Below are 13,566 nucleotides of genomic sequence, written 5' to 3' on the forward strand. Positions count from 1 at the left end.
ATAGATGTTTACGGCTTTTATACTCACAAGTCATTTGAAAATTTCCCGCATCTTTCTGAAGAGTGAATTGAAAAAAAATTAAAAAGCAGAATATAAATGAGTAATTAACTTAGTATTTATTTAATATATTGATCAAAATATAGGTATGTTATTAATATTTTTTTCATAGGTAACGTATTGAAGCGTTATCCGGTTTACGTGTTAATACAATTTAGAAAGTATATGTTTGTGTTCGTCTGTACACGTGTTTAGCACGCGTGTAAGTATAATAAAAATAACTATTATTATATTTGTTCCCGAGTCTCGATAATATTTTCTACATAGGAACCTACATCAAATTGTTTAGAAAAGTAGGTATTCCGTTTCAGAGTATGCAACTAAGTATATAATATATAGGTAAATATAAAATAGGCTTATGATTTAAAAGTTAAAAGTTAATCATGGTTTCAGATTACAAACGTGTAGGACGTATAGGTGGGAAAAAACAAAAGCTAAATAAATAATTATTTATTTAAAAAGCCTTTACTTTTTAAAATAAATAATAATTTACATCACGTTCACTGTTGAAAATAATAGCAACCACACAGTATATTGTACTTATAATACCGATGGCGTATAAATTTATGTAGTAGGTACTTACTATACAAAAAGTAAATTAATAGAAAGTGTACAAAGTATTTAAATTGTTTTTTCTCGTTATATATTTTGTTGACATTTATGAATATAAACATTTTATTTTTCTTATCAGCTGTGGGAGAACTGACAGTTGACACACTATTATGCATGTAGAGTGAACGACGCTGCAGCATTATATTAAGGGTGACATGACTGTATATACTAAATTTAGTATTTACATTGCCTTTACACCAAGGCGCGTTCATTCGAAACGACAAAAAATTGTTTTGTACAAGTATGGTTATAAAATGTTCTGTAAATATGTTACTCATATATTTCTATGATGTATTTCTATGAAATATATTATTTTTTTATTTCCCATAGGTATAACAGAAGCCGTTTTCTAAGAGTTTGACTATATGTGTCGGCTGCAGCAGGCCTATATAGTTCTGAAATGGAAAAACAAAAAAAATGATATCTATAAAAAATAACACAAAATAATACAATAGAACAAAATGCATTTTTCAGTTCTTGCCGTTTAAGACGTACGAAAAGTAATTTTATTAATTTATTTCAATGAGAATATACCTATATAGGTATAGGTTTATATATTTTATATCAATACCTCTACAGCATTTCTCTCTCAAAATATTAACATACAGCTGGTATAGTTCTAATACAATCCATGTCAAACAATGCAAAATATAATAAGACGTTTATTATAAAATAAAATATATCGTTATAAAATACGTACCATTGAAGTACTCATGTTATATTCTAGTGGTATTTTGCGGGTCGTGGCGGCCAGTGCATATTGTTGTGTATTCCGATCATTCAACGGCGTCGGCTCTTGAGCGCGACCGCGGTAGGTAGGATGGAGAAAATTCGATTATTATTTCACTTCCGGTTCTCCGCGAAGAAAATCACTCAACGTCCTCCCACCGCCGAGGAGTTCGATTTCAAAAAACGTCGACGAAAATAATAATAAGGTAGTATTCGCGGATTCTTTCACACAATAATAGATCGTAATATTATAACGAGCAATAATAGAAATGACGCGGGCGTAGGAAAATCAAAAAAAAAATCAAGGCACCACGCTACTACCCACTTGTCGTCACTCGACGCATCGACGCCGCTGGTCGTATTATATTATTACTATTATCCACTGGGAGGAAAAACAGACGTTTCCGATGACCGGCGTATATACAGCGCAAACACTGCGACGTCGAAATATAAATTATTATTAGACGAATATTATCGATTGGTCGGTATGGTGCGGTGTATACACTGTTTACGCGTTTTCGGTATTAAATTCTCTCGACGTTTATGATGTGACAATATATATATATATATATATATATACGCACACAATGTAGTTATAAAAGTGACGACTCCGAACGCAATTGGGGTTCAAATATATATTATATTATTGGACCGAGTGTACAACATCAGCCACCCCCTCCCCTCCGTAGGCCACAAAACTGTCAAATACAACTATAAAAAAAACTTGATTACATTCGGTTCCTCGATGAAAGCACACCACGATGGGTTTGAAAATCGTTGCGGGTGATTTTCGAGGGGTCTTGACTGTCTTAACGTTTGCGCTATACAGAGTGGGTTTACGGCGTACTAACTTGTTTTCACCTAAAATCGTTTTTTAATGATTTTTAGGAATCTTAGAGTAAAATCAACTATTACAACAATATAGAGGATAATATTTTTGAGGGTATGATTATGGAAAATTTTGAAAATTTAAATGTTGTTTAAATTTTTTGAGACAAATCGCTATGTCATTCTTTCAAAAATATTATTCTCTACCGTTTTTGTAATGGGTGGTTTTACTCTAAGATTACTTAAAAACATAAAAAAATGATTCTGAGTAAATGATTTTTGTCTATGTTGCACGTGAGCCAGAGAGAGAAAACAAGTAGTGCGCTGACATCCTCTTAATGTATAATACTTTAGGAGCAGTGTCTGTGACAATACAACCTTCTGTTTTTCAATCGAGGGGTCCCCTTTTTTACTATAAATTATATAATGAATAATTTTTTAATTTTGATGTACTTTTGTCCTATAATTCAATATTCGGATGAGTAGTTTCTTCCTTATTAAAATATTTATATTAATGATAATAATATAATATATTCATTAAAAATAGTATTTAATATTATTTACTATACTTGAATAACGATTTTTACTTATTATTATTATTGTTGATGGATTAACTAACTATGAAGTTAATACCTAACATTTTTTTATCATCATATCTTCCAAACCCATTATTACGGACTTATTAATGTAATGAACAGTTCTGAACATTCTTTTAGTACCTAGGTGTTATGATTTAATATTGTTATAATTTTTCATCAATTTATATATTATATATGTACAACTGGTTCGACATTAAACAAAAAAAGCATTGATACATGATATTTGTTAGTGATAAATAGTGATTATATAATATATATTTTATGATGATATATATATTTTAGTGTGGGGCTTAGCACGTAAGTATATAATATTATATCTGACGACCATCTTTCATATGAGTATTATATACCTATCAAGGTTGGTGAAGTTTTTTTTAGCTGAAGTACCGACATCTGATTATTTCAAAATTTTAAGACGTGCCATTAAAAATGTACCTGTACACATTGCAGTTAATTATAAAAAAAATCTTTTCGACGATACATAATTTGCACTCACTACTCGCCATTACATTTTTTTTCACAGCAATATTCCTAATTATCCTGAATAATACCATATCATTAATTTTTGTTACGTCGGTGCACAATGTATAGTAATAATATTATAGTAATATAAAAATAACGATGACTTCGTCCTACATAACTAACTTTCCTATGGACTCTACTAGTACCTATTTTTTTAAAACTAAATATTCTAATATCATAATATAAGTATAATATTATATATTTATTATCAGACGAACGTATTTTATCACGGTAAGATTTAACCATGGAAAAATACCGTTCTTGAAAATTATACTTTATCCGATGTGTAGTAGGTACTGTATTTACAGAGTGTAACTGAAAGACCTGACAAAATATGAAATGATTTTTGTTCTAATCAATATTCAAATTTTTTTTTTTAATAATTACTTAGAGACGCTTGCGCAACAAGTAAGTAAGGATACCTTTAGGGACAGTACATATTTGTTTTTATACTGAAAATAAAATATTAAATTTTATAAAAATTATTTTGTTTAAAACAGCCAAGTTGTAAATCTTATTTTTAGAAAAAAATTGATGGTAAAAAAGTTTATTTCAGTCGAGTAGTTTATATTTTACAGTTTTTAAAATATCAATAATTGCTTTGAAGTATAAATTACTTTTAAAAATAATAACTTTTTTAAAAATATAAAATTATTCTTTTTAGGAATTTTCTGACATAAGTATATTTCTTCAATTATGTATTATCAAAATAGTCTTCATACATTTTAATATACATCTAATGAGTATCAATTTTTTTTTATTTGTCATATCTATATGGTTCACGCTGTATATTCACACTCATTACTCGCCAGTGCATTTTGTCCAAAATAATATTCATAAAATATAATATCATATCATTAATTTTTATTACATAGATGTACAATAATAATAATATTAGTAATATAAAAACAACTAGGTCTTCGTCCAACATAACTTTCCTAAGAACACAGGTAATTTTTTTAAAATTCAATATTCTAATACCATTATACCATATTTGTAAAATATTATAAAATATTAAGTATCAGTTGAATATGTATTTCATAAAGTTAAGATTTAACGGACCAATATACCGTCCTCAAAACTTTTACTCTATCCGTTGTGTAGTAGCCAGTAGGTACTGTAGGTATATAATAAAGAGTTGGTCGTGTGTTTTCCTGGTTTCTCCTTCAAGGCTTGAAACAATTTTTTTGGAAACGGCAAAGATTTCCATAGAAACATTAACGGATATTGCATTCCATTATTCGAAGTACTTATTTCTGTTGTCAATAATCAAGAATATGTATGCACCTACCCAAATACCTAATAAACATATAAAAAAAAAAACATAAAAACGTCCATTCACTGCCACACAGGATACACATATTCAAACACTACGTGTGTGTGTTTGTTGCTTCAATATTCGATTTAAACTTTGAAGTGAATTGATATTGTAAGACCAAACTTACAGCAATTATCTGTGAAGAAAATAAAACAAATAAACTCACACTTACCGATATTATATATTATAATAATAATACGCTATACCCTAAGACTGCATCGTCGTGTTTTTCATTCAACAGTTTTTTTAGTGTATTATACCATCTGAAACGAATAAAAGAATTAAATTCCGAATATTCTCAACTGTTTAAATTATAATATACCGTTCCATTACATTATTATATTGTTGTTTTCTACGCGAACTTTTGGGTCGACGCCAATACAGCGATTTATATTGTATGATGCATGTTAATAAAAATTTGGACTTTGCTTTGGGCTTTATGACTTTTGTGTTAAAAGCCACGAATATAATAAATATAGCTTAAGGCTTTGCGAATATTATATAGGTATGATATATTCACCAATACGAGGTGATTCATCAATCATTACACTCTATTTTGTTCTAAAATAATGTATATTTATTCTATTTCTGATTTTTAAATATATATAAGTATGCTTAAAAATCATATTTTAATATAATTTTCAAATTTCCTTGATCTTATTGTTTTTTTTTGCAAAAAAAAATACCTAGCAAATACTATTAAATTGAATGTTTTTTAATTATAAAAATAATATAGGTATAATATACCTAACATGTATAATGTATATACTTATTATTAGTTATTATCATATATTATTTATGCACTATATACAGTATATAGGTAGTTATAGTTGTATATACTTATACTCAATGGCGTACTTGCATGGGAGGCAGGAATTTGGGAAGGCAACCTTTTTATTAATGAACTCTTATGCATTTAATTTTATTTATCAATATATGGGTACCTTCTACCACAATTTATTTCTTATCTACAAAGTGTCTTAAGAATTGTGTAAAAACAAACAATTAGGTATAAATAGAATAAAAATATATCAAAACTATGGAGGGGGGCTCAGGATTTTGATTTTGGCTATTAAATTATTCCTACCCCTAGATTTTCAGTATTACGCCACTGCTTGTACTAAATCCGTATTCAAGTATTGAATATTTTATGGTGATTTGATACTATAGGTAGTACTGCAGTTTTAATAATAACTGTGCTAGTGTACAGAACAAATCCAAACATTTCTAATATTATAAGCTTATAATCAAAAATATTTGGTTTTGTTCTATTTGCATGATGATCTTCAACGATATAACCTAGAAACTCAATATAATATAACATAACAACAACATTATTGCGTACAATCCTATAGGACCAACCTTATTACCATATAGGATTTAGATTTTGGTTTAACACATTTCTGTTTGCTGAGAAGTGAGGACTCGTTTTTGTAAATCGAAAGTTGCATATAGGTATAACATCGTAACAAGTAAGACGCATAATATAGTCATAGAGATATTGAAAATGTTATCAAGATGGTACCAACTTTAAAAGTTGTTGGTTTTCTCATTTTAGTTTTATCCCGTATCCTACGTATAACGTATTTGATGGAAAAGCTACACAGAAGTGCAACACCTCAAGTTCCCAATTTTGAATCATTATTCGACTGCGATGATTTATATAATAATAGTATTACGAAATTTTTAATTTAATAATTTATATCGATAAAAATGCAAACCCATAGGCCCTTGCATCGGTTTGATGTAGGTACCTTGTCCTCCATATTTTTCAGCGCATTCTTTTTATATACTCGTATTTTCGTGTTTATGAAATGATTAACGAGATGAGGATAATATTATACTCTTTATATACCACCTACTTAACAGATATAACATTACCTCTCATCACATACGCTTATTGCATTTTTTTTTTGGTGTATATAGATTGTGTACAACTTTTAAATGATATTAAAACAAAATTAATAAAGGTTAATATATATACTTACGTAATGCCATAGGCATTCATATGGTATTTTTCAGAGGGGGGGGGGCAAAATTAAACCAAATTAATGTATGATTCCAAAACTTATTTAAAGCATGTATAATTTTTTTTGCATATTGTAATATTTTCCAGGGGGGCATGTCTTGTGGGCGCCCTTTGCGTAATGCACTGTTGGTTAATACTTATTTTACTTATTACAATCCGAGCAATTTTATTTCTATACAGCCATATAACCTACATATTTGTATTATTGGATATAAATCATACACTAATTGCAACGATATCTCCATATGATAAATATTTTCCCTTTGAGTTGTACGATTTCTTAATTTTATCTGACTACTATCATGATTTTATTTTAAAATTGTATTTTATAAATATAATATGTTATGGTAGTATCACTGTAAGTAGGTAATTCAAAAAACCTAATCAATATTCAATTGAAAAAAAACATCAAATTTTATTTTTTGTAAACTGCAACAAATTGTATATTATATTTTAATATTTATATATTTTTACACAAACTTTTTTGTTTCTTAAAATAATTACAATAACACACAATGCAACTATTCATAGAATAAATTGATGGATTATAACAACGTTTAATTATTTTGTCTTATTTCGTGAAAACAGAAAAATAAAAACAATTTTTTTTTTTATTAATAAAATTAACAATTGACATTTTACCTCATAGATATACATATTATTATAATATTACATTATTACATATATTTCTTATTATTTTTGTGATCATGTTCAGGGCAATAATTACCTATATTATTATCGTAAGTGTGTGTCGTATGTGTAGGTATGACTTATGTGTATGAGTTTTGTTGTGGCGGTGTTTTTGATTTCATAGCCGTTTAGACGTCTCTCGGTGAATTATACATATTTTATTTACTGCTAATATAGTATAGGTATATAGGTATTAAAAATTACCTCTTACAATACCTCTTAAGCTAATTGATCGACATTATAATATTATCGATATATATACACCGCGTGTATATAAACATAATACGTACGCGTTAAGAGATAATATATTTAAGTTTTAAAATTATTCATATACATAGGTATTTATATTTATTAGAATATATAGGAAGAGTATATTATAAAATAGATTAAAAAAAAATTAAAGAAAACAAAAACCGATCATTTACTATAATCGTCGTTTTATTTTTTTTGCTTAAAATTTAACATAATATACGATTCTACTTATTAAGATACAACCGGACGGCAGACCGTTATTTTTTCGATTGGGCTATTCGTTTACGAATTTCTAGAACCGATGTTGGCGTTTGCATTTTTTTTTTTTTTTACAGCTTTCCATCGGTTTTATTTTTTTTAAAACATATTTATATCAAATTCGTAAAAGAATGCAAACGCGTCTGCTGCCAATTTTTGGTAACATTCGAACCACCAGCGAGCCTCGTCAGAGGATTTCTCTTAGTTTTACAATATTCTAATTTTACATAAACCGACATTATTATTATTAAATTAAATTTAAGGGTTTTTAAGCTTTTTTTTTAAATTTATTTAAAAAAAAACACTATTCATCGTCTAATGATATTGTGTATTCAAAAAAATTACACGCTTATTGTTAAAACACCGAAAACACTACTACTGGGACACGTCTGAACGGCGGGTGAAACGAAAAGACCGCCATCACGGTGCCACGGTGATGGCTGGCAGGTCGGTTACGGAGCGTTGGTGAGTTTATTTAATGCGGTCGTCAGTGAATGCCCTCCAAGGGCGAGTATGACTTGTATTGGTACAGTTCCTGTCCACCGTATCCGTACAAAAGCCGGCCGCGGCCATGTTCGTCGTAATACGGATATCTATACTTGGGTCTGGAAAATCAGAAATTTTGCATAATGTTATTATAATGACGATTAAATAATTTATTATAATATAATATGTAGGTGTATGTATTATATATATATATATTATAGTACTGCAGTTTCAGAAATGTGCAGCAAGCAGTGTTGTGCGTATTTGTAAGAGATTTTCACCCTCACCCCATTTCACTCGCACGCGCGGCTTTGAGAGGTTGAACGATTATCATCAGCTCTCGAACGGCAGTTTTTAAGCACAATTCTAGGGCTTTTTATGTCTAGGCACTCTCAAAAGTCAAAAGTAAAGAAAAAAATGATTTAGGTTTTCATGCGGTGAACTGCAACGACAAGGCACGTCGTATAGGTATATAGGTTACCAACATAAATCCGAGGTGTCCCATTTACACTATACCTATTCACAATATTTTATATTGTCCGCAGGTGTAAATGCCACAGTTTCAGTTATAAATATATATGTATAAGTATTGTATATATACGTACCTTTCGAAGTATTGAAAGTTCGGCGCTTTGGGCGTCAATGTCGCGCCGACCACGGATACAACCAACGCTACCGACGCGAGCGCCAGCAAAATCTAAAAAAAAGGTAAGACCATATTTTAATTTATAGATTTAATCAAGGTACGTTAAAATATTCACTATTCACTATTCACTAATACTATCGTGTTATTATATCGTGAAAATAATTTATGCACGCCGTATACTAGGTACCTACGTGTAAAACTATCACACGGACGCGTATAATGACACGCGATATATTATATATTTATTGCTAAAAGGTAATATGACTTAATATAATATGTAATAATATAATAATAATATGCGGCACAAGTCGTCTCGAAGGAGTTATATACGCCTGTCACCGCTCGTTTGGTGACGGAATGGGATGCATATAGAAGAGATGTGCCGGGGTAAATTAATAATTATAGATATAATAGGTATACGACGACCATATTACAATGTAGCTGAAGACTGAAGTGTATAATATATTATATAAGTAGGACATAGTTGGTATTATATAGTCGGGCATGAATATAGAAATAACATTTTTTTTGTGGAGGAGGGATCATAAGTACCAAAATTAAACATCCTTATCGTTAGTAAACCAAATATTGTTGATTTACCGTTCTGACGTTATCATAAAAATGTTTGACATCGATGTCTTATATGCTGGTACGTGTGTATTATTTACGATATTGATTATTATAATATTATATAACGCAATCGTATCTTGCGATTTTGTACTGCACCGGTTATAGTTGTCATAATCCGAAATTTCAAGTATTTTGGGTCACGAGGCTCGATTATATTATTACATATATTAAACAATAATATGTTTAATGTACATATTAATATAATATATTGTGTCTACATCGTTGGTTAAGATTTTAATCCCCGCGTAGACAAGCGTTGATCGATCACAACCGCGCATATTAACTTTGAGAATATTATAGTTTAAGTTTTATTCTGAAACGTTGCCCGACTTTTGGGTGCAGGATTTGCCTGTTTTTTATGTCTTAACAATCGACCAGTAAAATATTATTGTTCCCTCAAACCAAGAACGACAAAGCGCTTGTTTTTCAAAAATATTTTCTGCGTATACTAGTATAGTTCTTTTCCTTTTGAACTTTTTATGTAATCTATACAGACATATTATTTAAAATGCTCTCAACTCGTATTTAAAAAAAAAATATTAAGATAAAAAACGCGTTATGACAAAGGAACAATATAACCCCGCAAGCATAAACGAGATATATAAACGAAAATAATGTTCTGACAGCGTAAACCAAAATTATACTTGAACATCAAAAGCGGACTGACGAGTGACAGTTTGACACGTCAGCCGTCGATGCCTTTAGAGTTTCGACGATTATTATCACCGTCTATGTCGAAGTGCGATTATGAGTTAGTGCAACAGCGCATGTATCATTATTTATTATTAATTAATTTTGAATTTTTATAATTTTTCATAATATTTATATTATAAATTCTATAAATCTGTACAATTAATTGACCATTTAAAAGTGCAGTTGGTTATACAAGCGGTTATATCGGCGTTTAATTTGGTTTTTGCACCGACAACGCTTTCAGAAGGTATTATAATATAACAAAAAATATAAGACAAATGAATTTATGTAAAAATATTGGATCTGATTCTTTATTGTAGTGTATTGGACGAAAATGAGATGTAGTGTACTTGGGGAAAAGGCAGACTATGGGAAGTGTCCTATATACTCGTTGCACTGTACACGCATCGCAAACAGCTAGTCTTTAGCTGCGATCTATAAATGCTACAAATACGGTACCTATAATAGTATAATATAGGTATATAGGTAAAATTTATATCTATTTATGGACGTATAATATATTTAGGTACGTGTTACGTGTATAATTTAATTAAAAATATTTATTTTATTTACGCTCACGAATTTAAAATAATCTTTATAGAATATTAGAACATGCAGACAAAATGTATATGCCTATATAATACTATATTATATTATGTTCAAACCCCCCCCCCCCCCACATACATTTTCTGAGCACGCCCCTGTAAGAGTGAAGAGTCGCCCAATCGTCACAATCGAAGTTTTGACGTCGGATTCGGAATATATATTATAATAATTATTTTAAATCTTGATATTCATTCTGCTTCGCTCTTAACTCTTTTTCGTTCCTCACACTCGAACTCGCATGCACTTCTCTCTCGTCGCCGAATTTTGCATAACATCATAAATCGCTGCGATCGTCGTCTGCGACTAAAAACTCGTCAACGACTATCGTTTTTGTCGCATACGTAAATAAAATATTCCAACGGTGCGAACGGCACCCGCTCAAACCGAATAATATGCACATTTGGACGGACGGCTGGCCCGTGACCCGTATTATAGTATACGACTTCCATATTTTCGTATATATTATTATAATATTTTCTCGGTGTATTCAGAGTACTATACAGAGTGTGTGTCCTGTCAATCATAACTTTTTTACGGCTGTAATATATTATGCGCTCATTATAATTGGGCCACGTGTGCGCGTTTACTGATATATTATTTTTCCTGCGTCGTATTTATACATTTTTGCAGATGGCCAATTTGTTTACGTTGTACACTATATTATACTCAAAGTTCTTGAAAAATATGTAAAAGTCGTGTTATTTGTTCTCGTCGAGCGGATGTGCTGCAGCAATCGTGTGGTCTACACGATGCAGGCTGTATTATGTCATAGTCGTAGACATTATAGTCGTACAACTATACAAGTTATACATGGTTTGGTATACGCACGTCATAATATATATTATGGTAGTTTTGTGTTTAAATGTAAAATCGCTCGAAACCGTATGACTTGTATAGTTGTATATACTTAATTTATGATATTACGATGGAATACCGAATATTGATAACCAATGGAAATTATAATAACAAAATTTTTTCAAGGATGATGCAGTGTGCAGGTTTGGTTGATATCTAATATCGTATTGTTGGTATTTTTGTTTTTACTTTAATCAGCTAACGATTTATGCAGTAATATAATTTGCGAAAATAAAATATAAAAAGTAAAATTGTTTGCAAAAAGGTTATTGATGACGGGATGAGGGACAATATGGAACACATCTTATCGCTGCGTATGGCGGTAGGAAGGAAATAATTTATTGTAGCTATTCATGATTTTATACAAATGAAATATAAATTACGAACCGTGAAAAAAAGGAAAAAAATAATTAACAAATCTTGTGTAAATTTCGCCGACTTTCGATAGTATTTTCGATCTCATTATGTTTATGTATATACTATATTCTATATAACTGAGCCATCGTTGCTGGATGGAGAAAGTGAAATTAACAGTAACAATTCAGATTTTCTTATCACACGTTTCAGTTATTATCGTCGCGTGTCTAAACGTGCCGTTTTCGGTTAGAACAAATATTTAAGGATTTTATTGTACGCGCACAAAGTCTGTAACCTAATTTTTACAAACGAAATAATTTTATAAATCTTGTACATATATTATAAACATTTATAATATATATTTAAGTGTCCAATGACCAATCGCATTACGCACTGCGCAGTTTATAATTTTCACAAAGTATAATCCTATTATTATAAAATGACGGTTTTTGACGAGTTGTCTTATTAAAATGTATTGTTATTTATCTAATCGACAATTTGCAAAACGAGCTACGCGCGTGTGTATGTATATATTATTATTATTATTATTATTATTATTATCTCCTAATATAATATATTATTTGCACTCAAACGTTATATACGTGCCACTTGTGGCTGGTCCGTAGTAATGGTTACTGTATGGCCTTTATCTGCAGCTACAGTAGTGTAGCCAGGATTATGAAATGGGGGATGTTTTAAGTATAGATTAAAACCAAGTTTTTAAAGTTTTCATATATAAATAAATTTAGGGTTCAAGACTTGACTTGTTGCACTAAAAATTATCGAAATAAGCAGTCAAAATTCTCAAAATATAACACAGGGCTAACTGTAGCCAAGTTCCACCAACAACTTAAACAGCCCTCCGCCCTTTTTACTTTCAAATTTATTTAAAATTTACTTAATTTTTTTAAGCTTATTCAATTTTATAATAGTATGGTATTAGGCTTCGGCCTCCCCAAATCTCAAAATTATCGCCTATTGTACCTAACCAAATATAATATTTTTTAGGATATTTTTCAATGTTATCCAAATATAATTTTTCCCGACAATTGTATGGACATTTAAGTTAAAAAATACACAAATATGCAAATTCAAACTTTGTACCTATTTAATTTAACCATTTCATAAGACAAATTTATAACTTGCAAGCAGTCCCGAACCCTATAAGAAATATATTTATTAGGAGGGAAAATGTCAATGGGGGGGGGGGGGGGGGATTATATTAATATCGCTTGAAAAATGTAAATAGAAAGTATCGTCTGCACCAAATGTCGTAAGGACCCGTGTTCCACTTTTCCTTTCGTAACACGGGTTTTCTTGACCTGACCTATAAAAAGAGGTCATGCGTAGATGTCTTTAATACAGATATATAATATATTATATAAGTACGTATTGTATC

At 30.0% G+C, this 13,566-nt stretch overlaps 1 protein-coding gene across 2 annotated transcripts in view; it reads right to left on the bottom strand.

Moving 5' to 3' along the window:
• Nucleotides 1–7,825: 7,825 nt before the first annotated feature.
• LOC100571840 overlaps nucleotides 7,826–13,566 on the bottom strand; it is a 12,427-nt gene continuing 6,686 nt past the window's right edge. For both annotated transcript variants that reach the window (XR_001679413.2, XM_003244105.4), the window contains exons 2-3: nucleotides 8,986–9,077; nucleotides 7,826–8,499 (exon numbers count right to left, since the gene is read on the bottom strand). Coding sequence is in view for 1 of the 2 variants with exons in the window: in XM_003244105.4 (XP_003244153.1) it covers nucleotides 8,382–8,499; nucleotides 8,986–9,077 (210 nt within the window). In the remaining variant the exon portion in view is untranslated. The remainder of the gene's footprint in view (nucleotides 8,500–8,985; nucleotides 9,078–13,566) is intronic.

The sequence above is a fragment of the Acyrthosiphon pisum genome, chromosome A1, assembly GCF_005508785.2.
Source record: "Acyrthosiphon pisum isolate AL4f chromosome A1, pea_aphid_22Mar2018_4r6ur, whole genome shotgun sequence".
Taxonomy (NCBI): domain Eukaryota; kingdom Metazoa; phylum Arthropoda; class Insecta; order Hemiptera; family Aphididae; genus Acyrthosiphon; species Acyrthosiphon pisum.